The sequence below is a fragment of the Vipera ursinii genome (genome assembly GCF_947247035.1).
Source record: "Vipera ursinii genome assembly, chromosome: 4".
NCBI classification, from domain to species: domain Eukaryota; kingdom Metazoa; phylum Chordata; class Lepidosauria; order Squamata; family Viperidae; genus Vipera; species Vipera ursinii.
In genome coordinates, this window is record NC_139514.1 from 95314588 (window position 1) to 95330494 (window position 15907).

Consider the following 15907-nt stretch of genomic DNA (forward strand, 5'->3'; position numbering starts at 1 on the left):
CAGCGGCGGCGGCTCCGCCTTCCTGTGGTCGGTGCGCGTCCCCTCCTTCCTCCTCCTCCTCCCCGCCCGGCTGGCCCCTCTCTCTTCGGCAGCCATGGCGGTGGCAGCGGAGCAGGAACAGCAGCAGTTCTACCTCCTTCTCGGCAACCTGCTCAGTCCGGATAACGTCGTCCGCAAACAAGCCGAGGTGACTGGCGTCCTCGCGCGGGCTCTCTGTCCCCTCCTCTCCTCCAGCCCCGCCGCGCACGAGGTTTCGCTCCTGGCCTTTGCCTGTCAGCAGTGGCCGCCCTCCGCGTTGCGCAGGCCCTCCGCCGGGCCCACGTGCTCCGGCCAAGCCGGCGGCCGTTAACAGCCGTTGGCCGGGAACTAGAACACCGCTCGGGGAAGAGAGGCCAATTGCTCTTCCCTCCTCTTCGCGAAACTCCGGCCGAGTCTCCTCCGCCGTCGGCGGCGCCCCTGCTGTCCTCTTTCGCCCATCCTCGGCTCCGATCCCGGGTTCAAACGCTCCCTTCTCCCACCGTCCCATCACGTGGAGGCTTTCTCTCCCTCGGCGATGGGGTCTCCATTGGTCCGCTCGCCTCTCTCACTCTTGCCCCGGAGCCGGCTTCTCTCCTGTTCGGTCCCCATTTTCTCTGCTTTTCCCCACCTATTGTTAGCGTCGCGGCCCCTTTTCTCTTCCCCCGCTTCGTTCTCAGACCTGGCCCTTCTGATTCGGACAACGACAACCTTCACCAACTCTTTCACAAATGCAGGAGGGGACCCGTAAAGAGTCTCGCTTCTTCTTAAAGTGTCTCTGTTCCCGCCACCCCTTCCTGGTTTGGGATGAATGAGAATGATACTGTACGTGGAAGAGCTAGGGTTGCAGTTGGTGACTAATTAAATAGGGACAGTAAGTTAAGTAATGCTTACAAAAGGGAAACTCCTCGGCTGGTAGGCCTCACAATTGATCTCTGTTTCTAACCGTGTTTCATACTGTATTATTTGTATGCTGGGCTTGGAAACAAGGAAGCGAGGAGTCAGAACGGATCTGTTGGCTCGGTTTTCTGGTACCATACTCACAGTAGAGTCAGCATTGTGACTAAGTTCGTTTGCTGTAGAAGTTTCCAGTAGAAAAAGCAGAGAAATATTTCAGCTTCCCAGAATATTCTGAGCTCAGGATGCTGGCCTTGAATAAAGGATTTATGGAGATGGATTTCATCCAGAAACTACCTGAACTGGAAATTATATAGAAGGGTAAAAGGGTTGCTGTTTCCCACGAATTGGATTTGAAGCCAGGATTTCTTTTCATAGTGCAGGAACATGCTATACCTAATTGCTTTATTACTCTTTCTCTGAATAGCCTTTTTTATTATAAGTTAAAATTCCAAACTACAGGATTTCTCTATCATTAGTATAAAGGGATAATACTTTTTCCCTTCTGTAGGACTGCTCTTCATTCTTTGCTATTAAAAAAAATAGTGCAGAATCTTTGTCTGTTGAAATGAATGCCAGTGTCTGGGTTAGAGTTTTCTCATTGTGTGGCTTTGGCGGGGCTTTTATCATTTACATCACTTCAGTGATCAGCAGAGTTCAGCACATTCTTTCCTTGTGAATAGTTGTACAAAAAACTATTCTCAGTACCCAAATGTAAAACAATATGGTCTGGTTTTCTTTTTGGATCTGAAATGGGCATTCATCATTCAGGGTTAAAATTCTGTATATCGGTGCCAGCCGTTTAAGTACTATGGGTATCAAATCTGCTGAAAATTAGAAGAGGCAAATGGGGAAAAACATTCTTTGTGTTACAGTTAGTGTGGCCAGATTCTAAAGAGTTCTGTGAAATAAGGTGCAGAAAAAGGCATATTACTTATATTTGAATAAGATGACATTTGATAGATAAATATTGCCTAATTGTGATAATACCCCAATTTTACTGTAGCAACCTATACAAAACTTCCATATCTGAATATTTAAATGTTAGATACAAAAGTAGGGGATTGTTGCCTTGGGAGTTTCCAGAATCATTGGCTATATAAATCCTATTCATTACCATATAATTCTGAACCACAGTGGAGGACATCGCTGTAGTGAAATCCTAAAAGCCCAGATCGATAAAAACATTCAGGTTATATGAATAGCAGTATCTATCATCTGAAGAGGTTTATGAGCCACTATGATGACCATCCATGTGCATGTTAAGAGAAGGGAGTGTTTTTTTAGTAGTGACAGCTGCTTCATTAATACCATCAGTGCAAGGTTATGACTGTTTGTGCAGGTTACTGACATCATAGATTCCACACAACAATGATGCTTGTATGAGACATACAATCCACCAGGATTTGCATTTTATTTCATGTAGCTGAATGACAGATATTCACAGACTTTGTTTAAAGCACATGTATAAGAAACGAGATTTTGATTGCATTTATATAACAACTAAAAGTAAAAGCTACTGTATTTATAAGTCTCAGGAGCTTTAAAATTTGATAAATAAACCAGTTGAGAAGAACTAATCTGGCATGTCTGGAATCTTTAATCTCATTTCTAACCATTTTTAACCATTATAATAATTTCTTGGGTAATTTAATGATGACTTTTAAGCCAGGGATCCTCAACTCATGGGCCACGGCCCATTTAGAACTGGGCTGTAGAAGCAGCAGGCCAACATGTGTGCACCTGTCACTCACGTGGAACCATTCCCCCCCACAAACACACAGGTCCCCAAAGCCGGATAGGTTAGGGACCACTGTTTTAAGCTGTGGTTGCCAAAAAATCCACAAGATCCTACCTCCCTAATAAAAGCAGTATGATTTTTTTAATTAGCTCTTGGGCAGAAAGAAATAGCTGTGTTGAACTGTAATCAAATAAAGACTCTGCTACAGTCTGATGATGCTCAGAGTTCTGTCTATCCCTTCAAGGCAAAAGACCTGGTTTTTGAGAAGCCACCTGTGCCCCATAGTTTTCTGCTTGACCCATGTGATCTTTCACCAGCTTGAAATCTCACTTTTAAACAGTGTCACCCAGCAGGACTCTAGTACTAGTCTTTTCTCATGGCATCTACCCTCTGGAATACCATTCCTCCTGATATTATGGGAGGAGTGGCAACGTAGTTAAAAGAGGTATCACCCTAGAATCCCTACATAGCCATAAATAAACTAAGTCCACCCACCGGCCCCCCAATTATGTAGATCCTTATCTAACTACAAGCAGGTGTTAACCATTAATTGGAAAGATTCCTGTGCAAAGGTTGTTTAGCAATAGATCAGTTTAATTGGACCTTATTCACCCTGATCCTCCTTAAATGAGCCCTTAAAAATATAATCCATAAGACCTAAGTAAGAGTAGATGATGAACCTGATGTGATGTTTTGATTTTTTTTAATGTTTGTTGCTTATTTTCTGAATTTTCTGGTTTTCATTATATATTTTCATTTTTAAAAATAAATGTTGCATCTTGTAAGTTATCCAGAGTTGTAACAGATTGAGGTGACCTATACATCCCATAAATGTTCTATTACTGATGTATTGAATGTGGCTTTCAGTGGCTGAAAAAATATAACCTGCAGCCCCTGGATGGCACTCATGCTTCAAGTAGCTGGAAGAGTATTCCTTCAAAGAAGTGGGGGGGGGAATCAGACCCAGGACACTACAGACCAATCAGCCTAACAATACCTGGGAAGATACTGGAAAAGATAATGAAAAAACAGATCTGTGAAAATCTAGAAACAAAGTTATAACTAGAAGCCAGCACAAGTTTGTTAAAAACAGATCATGCCAAGCCAATTTCATTTCATTTTTTGACAAACTAAATTAGAAGACAAGCAAAATGCTATGAGCATAGTATACTTAGACTTCAGTAAGGCATTCAACAAAGTAGACCACAACCTACTTCTTGCTAAGCTAGAAAAAACTGGGATACATAGCATTATCATCAGATGGATTTGTAACTGGCTGACAAACCATACTCAGTGAGTAGTCCTTAATGGTACTACATCTACGTGGAGGGAAGTAAGCAGTGGGGTACCACAAGGTTCTGTCTTAGGCCCAAGTACTCCTCAATATCTTCATAAATAACTTAGATGAGGGAATAGAAGGGGGAACTAATCAACTTTGCAGATGACACTAAGCTGGTAGGAATAGCCAACATCCTAGATTCAGATGGATATTGACAGACGTGAACATTGGGCCCTATCTAACAAAATGAAATTCAACATAGAGAAAAGTAAAGTTTTAGGCAAGAAAAACCAGAAGTACAAGTACAAAGGTAATAGTACCACTCTATAAAGCTTAGTAAGGTCGCACTTGGAATACTGCATCCAGTTTTGGTCACCACATTATAAAGATGTTGAGACTAGGAAAGAGTGCAAAGAAGAGCAACAAGAATGATTAGGAGGCTGGAGGCTAAAACATATAAAGAAAGGTTAAAGGAACTGTGTACATGTAGTTACTGAAAAGGAGGAGTAGGGGAGACATGATAGCAGTGTTCCAATATTTGAGGGGCCCCTACAAAGAAAAGGGGGGTTCAAACTATTTTCCAAAGTTCCAAAAGGCAAGACAAGAAAAAATGGATTGAAATTAACTGAGGAGAGAAGCAACCTAGAACTAAAGAGAAATTTTGATCATGTGACCATGAGGATGCTGCAATGGTTGCAATTGTGAGAAATAGTAATAAGCCCCTTGTTTCTTGTCAGAAATTTTCTGACAGAACAATCAACCAATGGAACAGCTTTCCTTCAGAAGTTATGGGTGCTTCATCACTGGAGGCTTTCAAGAAGAGACTGGACAGCCACTTGTCAGAAATGGTCTCCTGCCTGAGCAGGGGGTTGACTAGTTGACCTACAAAGTCCCAACTCTGTTATTCTAAGTGCTAGAACATTTGGCAACCTGACACTTTCCAGATAACTAGGACTATTTTCCAAAATTTGTAACAATTCACCCTGATGGATATAGCATACAGATTTTTTATTGAAGTCATCTGAAGATCACCAGGTTGTCACCATTGTGACATAGCTAATAATGTTGATAATGTGGTATTCATGTATTTAAAAAGGTAAATTTTGTTTTAACCTGTCCTACAAAGAAAAAAATAGGATTAAAGAAAAGAAAACAAAGTTATAATTTCTTTTAATTAGCTGCTATATATTTTCATGTCCTTCATTAGCAGGATAATATTAGAGGGGAAAAAGGCTGAACTATTATTTTTTGTGAATTAAAGTTTACTTTCATATTATAATTTCTCTGCTGTTTGATATTTGAGGTACTGTATCTTGCACAGTATAGAACTTCATATTCCTGTTTTGAGTAAAATTACTTCTGTAATAGATTTTTTTGTAAACATTAATTGTCTACTTAAAGCGTATTAAGTGGCTGTTAAGTCTTCATGCCTCGTATTTTTTAATGCTAACCTGTTTCTGGTCTTTTCTTTTTAGGAAACATACGAGAACATACCAGGCCAGTCTAAGATTACCTTCCTTCTACAAGCTGTCAGAAATACTACGGTTGCCGAAGAGGTATTTTTCACCCTCAGGTTTTATGTTGTAAAATATGATTTTGTGATTGTGACTCATATGGTCATACCATCTATGATGGAATATATTATTAACCCTACAATTTTGTTAAAGAACAAATGGTCAGGAAATTACATCATTAGTATTTGCTCCTCCTGTATTGCTAAACCTTAACTCATCATACAGGGAGTGCAGAATTATTAGGCAAATGAGTATTTTGACCACATCATCCTCTTTATGCATGTTGTCTTACTCCAAGCTGTATAGGCTCGAAAGCCTACTACCAATTAAGCATATTAGGTGATGTGCATCTCTGTAATGAGAAGGGGTGTGGTCTAATGACATCAACACCCTGTATCAGGTGTGCATAATTATTAGGCAACTTCCTTTCCTTTGGCAAAATGGGTCAAAAGAAGGACTTGACAGGCTCAGAAAAGTCAAAAATAGTGAGATATCTTGCAGAGGGATGCAGCACTCTTAAAATTGCAAAGCTTCTGAAGCGTGATCATCGAACAATCAAGCGTTTCATTCAAAATAGTCAACAGGGTCGCAAGAAGCGTGTGGAGAAACCAAGGCGCAAAATAACTGCCCATGAACTGAGAAAAGTCAAGCGTGCAGCTGCCAAGATGCCACTTGCCACCAGTTTGGCCATATTTCAGAGCTGCAACATCACTGGAGTGCCCAAAAGCACAAGGTGTGCAATACTCAGAGACATGGCCAAGGTAAGAAAGGCTGAAAGACGACCACCACTGAACAAGACACACAAGCTGAAACGTCAAGACTGGGCCAAGAAATATCTCAAGACTGATTTTTCTAAGGTTTTATGGACTGATGAAATGAGAGTGAGTCTTGATGGGCCAAATGGATGGGCCCGTGGCTGGATTGGTAAAGGGCAGAGAGCTCCAGTCCAACTCAGACGCCAGCAAGGTGGAGGTGGAGTACTGGTTTGGGCTGGTATCATCAAAGATGAGCTTGTGGGGCCTTTTCGGGTTGAGGATGGAGTCAAGCTCAACTCCCAGTCCTACTGCCAGTTTCTGGAAGACACCTTCTTCAAGCAGTGGTACAGGAAGAAGTCTGCATCCTTCAAGAAAAACATGATTTTCATGCAGGACAATGCTCCATCACACGCGTCCAAGTACTCCACAGCGTGGCTGGCAAGAAAGGGTATAAAAGAAGGAAATCTAATGACATGGCCTCCTTGTTCACCTGATCTGAACCCCATTGAGAACCTGTGGTCCATCATCAAATGTGAGATTTACAAGGAGGGAAAACAGTACACCTCTCTGAACAGTGTCTGGGAGGCTGTGGTTGCTGCTGCACGCAATGTTGATGGTGAACAGATCAAAACACTGACAGAATCCATGGATGGCAGGCTTTTGAGTGTCCTTGCAAAGAAAGGTGGCTATATTGGTCACTGATTTGTTTTTGTTATGTTTTTGAATGTCAGAAATGTATATTTGTGAATGTTGAGATGTTATATTGGTTTCACTGGTAAAAATAAATAATTGAAATGGGTATATATTTGTTTTTTGTTAAGTTGCCTAATAATTATGCACAGTAATAGTCACCTGCACACACAGATATCCCCCTAAAATAGCTATAACTACAAACAAACTAAAAACTACTTCCAAAAATATTCAGCTTTGATATTAATGAGTTTTTTGGGTTCATTGAGAACATGGTTGTTGTTCAATAATAAAATTAATCCTCAAAAATACAACTTGCCTAATAATTCTGCACTCCCTGTATATATGGAAGCTTTCATTCCTACAGTGGTTTTGTGACAAACCAATGTTTAATATTTTGAGTTTATAATTACAAAGTTGATAAATACTCTTGATTTCAATTTTCTTTTCATGAACAGAACATGGCTTTTCTTTTTTCTCTCTATGGCCCTTTCTACTTCCACAAAACCCATTTCAGCTAGATTCAAGCGCTTTGAGATAAAGGAGGCAATATATGCTACATTCTTTACTTGAATGGAGAAGTACCTTGAGCTATAATTCTATGATTAAACTAAATTTCAATCTTAAGTATTTATTTTGATAATCCCCTTAAGTAACTCTTTAAGATTAGCAAAGATTAAACATGCAGAGAGGAGGGGAAGTAGCATTTGAGATGCAGATAGAAAGCAATTTAAAATTCATGAGCATCTTTGAAGGCTGGAATGAAATTTGGGGTATAAAATTTATAGATTTCGTTCAGAGAACATGTTCTTCTGGTGTGAGTGGCAGCAAGGGGTGAATTTTTTTAGTCTCATCATTTGATGCTAAACTGTTCATTTAGGAAATACAAGAAATGCATTTGGTGAGGGTTCATTTAAAAAGTGCATTACTACAAATTACACATATAATTTTATTATAAGAAAGTGTTGTCCATTAACACACATAAGAATCTTAGAAAATTTGATCAGAAAAATAAGTTAATAAATGTAATATGGAAATGGACCAGATATAATAAAGGAGTTTCCTACCATACCTTTTTCATTGTTTGTCATGGATTGTATTGTGGTTTTTCCTTATTAAGCAACTAATACTGAAGAGAAACAAGAAAATAATAGTGTTTTAAGTGAGGTGCATGTAAATGAAATGAAGCATATGTTGATATATAGTCAATAGTATAGTGAATAGGTTGTCTAATCTTGTCTTTGGAAGAACACAAGAATACATGATATTACGATAATTTATATATACTACAGGTGGAGATTGTTAAATCAGTTCTCCAAAGTTTCCATGTATGTGATTTTTAATGCAATAATCATTATGTTTACATTTAATTAACTGACTTCTTTCCCTGTCCCTATAACTTACTGCAATGTTTTAAGATTGAGATACTGTTATCTAATTGTGCACCTTGTACAGAGATTTATTTATTATTTAGTGATTATAACAGAAGTGAAGACTTAACATTGAATTAAAATAGCTGATATTTATATTGTTACAGCTGCAGTTGGTATAGACAACGGGATTGATCCTTGCTCAAATTTTTATTTTATTATTAAATTTATATGATGCTCATCTCGCTATCCAAAGTGACAATTTCTTCTATCATTTGTACTGGACAACACTATATATAATAAAAAAGTTAGATTTTAGTCCTGGAGTTTGAATTTTACTTCCTTTGCATTTCTTCACATACTAAGTCATTCAGCTATTTTAAAATAACACACCTTATTCCTCTATATTAATAGTTTTTAGATTGTCTAGAAGTCATGTTTACATTTTTCATTCCTTAATTTATTACTACATGCTTCTAAGTTCATAGTGCTTTTGCTATAGAGTCACATGTCTTATTTAGTTCTTATATTAGCTATGGAGTGAAATACTTGAGGGGGATGGAATAACTAAAGATACCAAAAATAGATCAGCTAAGTCCGCATTTTGGCTCAGCTTCTAGATTTTTATACATGCAAGAAAAATGTCTTTACAAAATCAGTATTGGGTTTTTTAAAAAATAAAAAAGGAAATAGTTTACCATGTATTTGTCTTAACAGGCTAGACAAATGGCTGCTGTCCTTCTACGGAGACTTTTGTCAGCTTCTTTTGAGGAAGTTTATCCAACATTACCCTCTGAAGTCCAAACTGCCATCAAAAGTGAACTGCTTGTGATTATTCAATTGGAAACACAATCCAGTATGAGGAGAAAAATCTGTGATATTGTAGCTGAACTGGCCAGGAATCTAATAGGTATAAAATCTTATTTTAGTACAGATGCATAAAGGAAGAGTATTTTGGCTGACATGATAGTTCGAAAAACATTATGTAAAAAACAGTTCTTTTCTATGTCTGCAGCTGTGTTCAAAGATTGTGCTAAGTCATAATAGGGTTCATTTGTCTTTAGCATGTTGTGTAAACCAAGTCAGTTGTGGTTTACTCTTTAAAGTTAGCCCATGACATAATATAAGCATGGTTAAGCCTTGACATAGTATCTGTCCGAATCTGGGATGTATATTTTCCTTGTACTCTCTATCACGCTTTGGCTCCGTTAATTGGCTTTGAAATGAAGATAAAACTTTAAAAAAATGATTAAACATCTACCACTTTAAATATGCATTTTTATATTTAGAAATATTATCTTTAGATATGCTGCGCAAGCCTTGAGGAATATAGCAATCCACAACCTTATGTGATCTCTGTGCAGCCTTTTCTGTTTGACATTAGTGAGTATGGCATCTCTGCACGTGACTTTTCTGCATTGGTGGAATGATCTGAAATAATGGGGCATTCACAGATTACTTTTTGATTTAGCGAAATAGTATGCAGCCACTGTACTTTCACTATTATGCTTCATGGGTGCTTTACTTACTCTTTTCCATTTGCTTTTTCAACAGTCAGTATAAGTTCAGTTGGAATCCTGAGTATAATGGTGGAGGTTAAAAAGCAAAAGCTGCAGATTTTCTAAGCATTGTGAAATTACTTTAGTCAACCAGGCTAGGTAGGATATGATAAAAGTCTTAGGAAGGAAAATTCACTGTGTTCATCAGAATTCAGAGCTAACAAGACATTGAAACAGAAGAATGCATCAGACTTCATTGATCTAATTTGGTTAACTGCTATGATTTCCATTTTATTTTTATTTAATTTTTAAAATTGTACACCTTAAATGTTAATTTTCTCTCTCACATAGATGAAGATGGCAACAACCAGTGGCCAGAAGGTCTGAAATTTTTGTTTGACTCAGTCAGCTCTCAAAATGTGGGACTGCGTGAAGCTGCTCTACATATCTTTTGGTATACGATCACTCTTAAATACTTCATGACACTTTTCTATATTCTGATATAAATTGTGAAACAGGAGGTTATCTGTTTAAGGAGCTTGTTGTATCTGGCTCACACACATTATACATCTGGACAAAGTTTCTTCTGTTTCAAGACCATCATTCCTGACCATTATTTCACAGAATGTTCAGAATGAAAAATTAATGAGTAAAATGGGAGGGGGCTGTCAGGAGTCATCTGTGCCACTTTGCTTGCCTAGTTGGGAAATGGCCTCTCTACTATCGTTGAATAATTAGTGCAAAATTTATATCTTCATCTTGATTAGTCTTTTATGTACATTGCTTCCCAGCAGGGATGCACTTCAGGTCATAGAACTGCAGGATGTTGTAGTTTAGAAGTTTTATTAATATATTTTAGTCCATTTTTTTTAAAAAAAAGCACTAAATGTACTACATGTCCCATGACAAAATAGTGGTGATAGACTTATTTTCTTGCATTTTCTGTGCAGAATAGTTGCAATTTTGTTTAGATGGGCACTGAAATTCATGTAGATTGCTTGTGCTATTATTGGGTCTTCCTCAGTGAAATAAGTAATGACAAAGAAATGGCCACAAGTGAATTTTAGTATACTTTAATAATTTAGTAAGTATGTTTATTTAATTCTCTGTTTAGGAACTTTCCTGGTATTTTTGGAAATCAACAGCAACATTATTTGGAGGTCATCAAACGAATGTTGGTGCAGTGTATGCAAGATCAGGAGAATCCAACAGTAATTCTACATTTATTTAATTTTGTCTTTTATTTTAATGCTGTTGCAAAAAAAATCAGTCTTGTTCAAGACAGATTTAGGAATTTACATGAAATAACTATTGGGATTATTTTAGATAAATGCTTTTGGGGAATTATTGTGTTCTGTTCTTCATGGAGCTGATGTTTAAGAGATTGTCAGTTCAGAAGACTGACCTTTGAATCCCATAGAGAGCAGTATTTTCTTTGCCAAATTAATGGAAATCTGGGTGATGGCAGTATGCTTCACTTAAGTCCCTTGTTGACTTTCATTGGATTTGGACAGCTATATATACCCCCCTCCCCTCCCTGCTTGAGTTTGTGCTCATCCTAAAGCTGATAGAGATTGAATAGAATTAAGCCCCAACCTGTACTGACAGTTGATTTTCTTTCCAGATCAGGACGCTGTCTGCCAGGGCTGCAGCTGCATTTGTTCTTGCTAATGAGCAAAATGTGCCCCTTCTTAAACATTTTGCAGACTTACTTCCTGGAATTTTGCAGGTAAAATGTCAGAAAATTATGGTGACTGAAATGCTAAGGCTGTTGCTGTTATTTTTGTTGATAATACATGTATTTCCAGTGTATCTGTTACTATAGTGGATGTCACTCAACATAACAGCATAGTTGTTTTTAAATATATAACTCATGCAGCTTGATTAAACAATAAATGGGACTTATACAAGAGCAACTACTATATACAAATGCTGCAAGAAATAAAGTTTTAGAAATCAAGATAATATTTTTGTTGATCTAAAAATCTATCCCTTTAGTTCCTAACTGCATAGCACAATATGCAGTGCAAAAATTGTGGTCCATATAATAATCTTCAGAAAGACCTGAAGTACACACATAAATGCATTTATTGTTTTTATAATGCTTAATTACAGTAAATCCTTTTGAAACTTGTAAACAAACTTAGTGTCTGTTGAGAAAATTAAAAGCATGAGCTATATTGATAAATAACATGATATATCCAGCACAGATGTATCATTTATCCCAGCAGTCCCCAACCTTTCCAGCTTAGCAAACTGGTGGAGGTGGCGGGGATGAGAAGGGGATGATTGTCTGTGACTGGCATGCACTCACTGCTTGCACAAATGGAACTTCATGCGCAAGTGCTCGCCACTCAATGCAAGTGGAGTTTCACGCTCATCTGTCATTTGCGCGGCCCAGTTCTGAACAGGCCATGGCCTATGGGTTGGGGAGCCCTGATTTATCCTATTCTTGGTGACAGTTTCCAAGTTTGCATATAGCTAGTTTATTCTATCAGATACTCAAGTGAAATTATTGCAGTTTATTATCATATACAAACAGCAACTTAACAGGTAGAAAAAATTCTGAAATTCTAAGCAAAACTAAAACCTCTTGTTTTTTGAAGAATATATTTGTTTTTAATTTACACAGATGCTGTTTGTTGCCTGTAGTTGTAACTACATAATTCTGAAAAACTAGGGCATAATTAAAATAGATGATGGTTTCTCCAGAAAAGTAATGATATGCAACAAGAAAAAAAATCATCGAACAATTATTGCATCAGATGAATTATAGAAGAGGTGAACATTAATAAGTCTCACTTGGTTAGCATGTGCTTTAATAGTGCTTCCCAAACCTAGCTAAAATTACCCAAAATTTGGTAAAAATGTTTTGGTTTTTTTGGGGGGTAGCAACATGTGAACTCATTGCCAAACCACAAAAGGGACAGTTAAAGCATTTTACCTGCACTGAATAAAAAGGACTTTCTGATAAAACAGTTTGGGGTATTGAAAGAAAAAGTTTGGGAAGCACTGTGCTAAAATTACATTGCCCATAGTAAGGTGAACTTTTGATGCTAAGGTGAAATGTCTCTGTTGTAGAAACTTGCAAGATGTTGAGTGGTTTCCTTTAATGCTTTTGAATGCAAATTACAAGAAAAATATATTAATTACTGTTTTTCTTCAGGCAGTCAATGACTCGTGTTATCAAAATGATGATTCGGTCCTAAAGTCTCTTGTAGAGATTGCAGATACAGTTCCAAAATATTTACGTCCGCACTTAGAACCTACATTACAACTGAGTTTGAAAGTAAGTTTTTATTCTAGCAGTTCAATTTAAAAATTTTAGTTGTTAGAATGCTGGCCTTGATTTTAGAGTTTTCCTGAAATATTTTTCAATTTCAGCTATGTGCAGACACAAATCTCAATAATATGCAACGTCAACTGGCCCTTGAAGTAATAGTTACATTATCAGAGACTGCTGCTGCTATGCTGAGAAGGCATATCAACATTGTTGCACAAGCTAGTAAGTATTTAAAATATATAAAATGAGGGGTGGTTTTTTTTAAAGAAAGTCTTACTTTGGATTTTAAAAGCCAAAATCTTGATGGTCAGGTATAGCAGTGGTACCCAACCTTTTTGGCTCGACAGACCAGCAGCAGCATGAGAGGGAATGGTTCCACGTGCACAACCTAGCTGTCGCACATGCACACATGAAGCTTCACTCACTTGCCCACCACTTGCACAGCCCAGTTCCTAATGGGCTGTAGACCAGTACTGGTCCACGGACCGGCGGACCCCTGAGGTATAGAATAGAATACTTTATTGGCAAAGTGTGATTGGACACACAAGGAATTTGTCTCCGGTGCATAAACTCTCAGAATACATATAACAATAAAGTAATATCATAAGATACCAGTAGGAGAAAAATGAGAAGGATCATGATAATCCGATCTGGCTCGGTCACCGGTAAAGAGAAGTTCCCTGAGGATGGGTTTCAGCACAAGTCAGAAGGCTTGGAAGAGTAAACCTCTGGTTCCGGTGACCGACCCAGATTGCATCCTGCAACATTATCCTGAGACACATATATTTGCCTTCATTCATGTAATAGTAATGTACAAATTATAATCATATCTTAATTGCCCCCCCATGACCACCAGCACTCCAGAAATTCCTGTGGAGATGTATACCCAAAGTCAAGGCTTTTAAGAGTTGCTTACTGCATAATTCTGATTGTTACCACTATTTTATTTACACAGAGGCTAATTAAGTTCATAGTTTAATGTTAAAAGCTAAGCTTGCTATTTAAAGCTATCCAGAATCAGGCATACACCGGATTGCAGTACTGAAGCAGAGAAAGCATAAAATGTGTAGTGTATAGAAATATGTAAGCCTATAGAGGTAAAAATAAAAGGTTTCCTCTGTCCAGTCAAGTCTGACTTTAGGAGATGGTGCTGATCTCCATTTCTTAGCCGAGGGAGCCAGTGTTGTCCAAAGACATTTCTGTGGTCATGTGGCCAGCATGACTCTATGCCAAGGCCCGCAGAACGCTGCTACTTTCCCACTGAAATGGTACCTTATTTATCTACTTGTATTTGTATAGTAACGGAAACTCACCCCATTGCGCAGCTCTCAGGTATCAAACCTGGGCTGTCAGCTTTTTTTAACCACTGAGCCATCATACACTCAAGATACTATTAAGTCTAGTTGGGCTTGGCTATGTTATTGCTGATTTTAATTTTTTTAAAAAAAGAATACTGGTTAGGACAATGTCTAAGGGTTGTTAAAATATGTAGGTTCTATGTAGAAAATTCTTGGAGACCTTGTTTCATTGCCTGCAAATTAATAAAGGAAAAATGATTAAGTATGAAATATAATATTAGCAATTCCCTATTTGATCCCTATTATTCAAATGTCACTCAGACTATTGAATTAAATCCTAAATCTGAGTTTACAACTGTTAGCATACTTGGGTTAGAGACACTGCAGCCTAATTTCTTGCTTCCTGCAGGTTATTTTAAGAATTTCCCACTTCCTTCTTTCTAGAGCAGGGGTGTCAAACTGCCGGTCCACGGGCCGGATACGTCATCTGGAAGCCGCGCCCACCCCATTGCTGGCAATGGCAAAAAGGCTCCAATATGTTGTGCGATGTCACATGATGTCGCAGGTTTGACATGTCTGTTCTAGAGTATTCTGAAAGTAGTATCTCTGTTTAGATTATAGTGATCATATGTTGTCCAGACAGGATCGTCCTGCTTTTTAATCAGGGTTATGACCTGTTCTCAATGTTTCCTTCATTTGGCTTTCTGGAAATTTGTACAGTCTTGACAAATGTTGAGAATGTGTATGTTTTGTTCCAACTACAAAGCACTCAGAACATATTGCATACCCTTATTTTACTTTACTTAGCTATAATTATTCCAAATACCAAATTGATCAGCAATTTTTCACAAATCGTGTCAGTATATAATGCAGTGAGTGAAAATCCCACATTCCTTTTGGGATTGTTAGCATCCAATGCATTGTTAGAAATTTGTTAATAAGCACTGTTAAATTTGTTTTAGTCCCTCAGATGTTAGCAATGATGGTTGATCTAGAAGAAGATGAAGATTGGGCAAATTCTGATGAATTAGAAGATGATGACTTTGACAGGTAAAGATGCTTATTTTCGAAATTCAATTTAGGCTGCTTGATTTTTCCCAGGATTATTTTGTACTTTAATCTGTTTTGACATTTAATTCATGTCAAGTCCCAGCCCTAGACATATGGCTGTACCATCCATTTCAACTGGTTAAGGATCAATAGTATTGGTACACATTTTCTTTCTCATTAAAAAGATGTACAGTATTTAAGAAATTATATTGAGAGGAGCCATTGTTTGTACAGAAAAGTAAAAATTTAATACATTTGTTTAATAAAGTATAAAGTGAATCAAAAGTGAGAAAACATGCTCACAGAAAGAAAAAATAATAATTTCCAATGTGGTACAAAAAAAGAATCCATACAAAGAACAAATCTACTCTAGAAATTAAACATCACATGACCTATTCTTTATCCGTGGTGGCACAGTGGTTAGAATGCAGTACTGCAGGCTAACACTGCTCTCTCCAAAAGTTTGATAGTAAGCAGTTCAAGGTTGATTCAGCCTTCCATCCTTCTGAGGTCGGT

General features: G+C 37.8%; 1 protein-coding gene across 2 annotated transcripts in view; it reads left to right on the forward strand.

Moving 5' to 3' along the window:
• Positions 1-15907, forward strand: part of IPO5 (importin 5) — a 34124-nt gene continuing 18217 nt past the window's right edge. The window contains exons 1-9 of one of the 2 annotated variants that reach the window (XM_083362774.1): positions 1-187; positions 5408-5488; positions 8979-9171; positions 10112-10214; positions 10875-10971; positions 11385-11489; positions 12927-13049; positions 13145-13265; positions 15304-15391. In XM_083362774.1, coding sequence (XP_083218900.1) covers positions 95-187; positions 5408-5488; positions 8979-9171; positions 10112-10214; positions 10875-10971; positions 11385-11489; positions 12927-13049; positions 13145-13265; positions 15304-15391 — 1004 coding nt within the window. In that variant the 5' untranslated portion in view covers positions 1-94. Of the gene's footprint in view, positions 188-5407; positions 5489-8978; positions 9172-9589; positions 9645-10111; positions 10215-10874; positions 10972-11384; positions 11490-12926; positions 13050-13144; positions 13266-15303; positions 15392-15907 lie in introns of those variants that run through there. The other variant, XM_083362775.1, reaches the window with a different exon arrangement.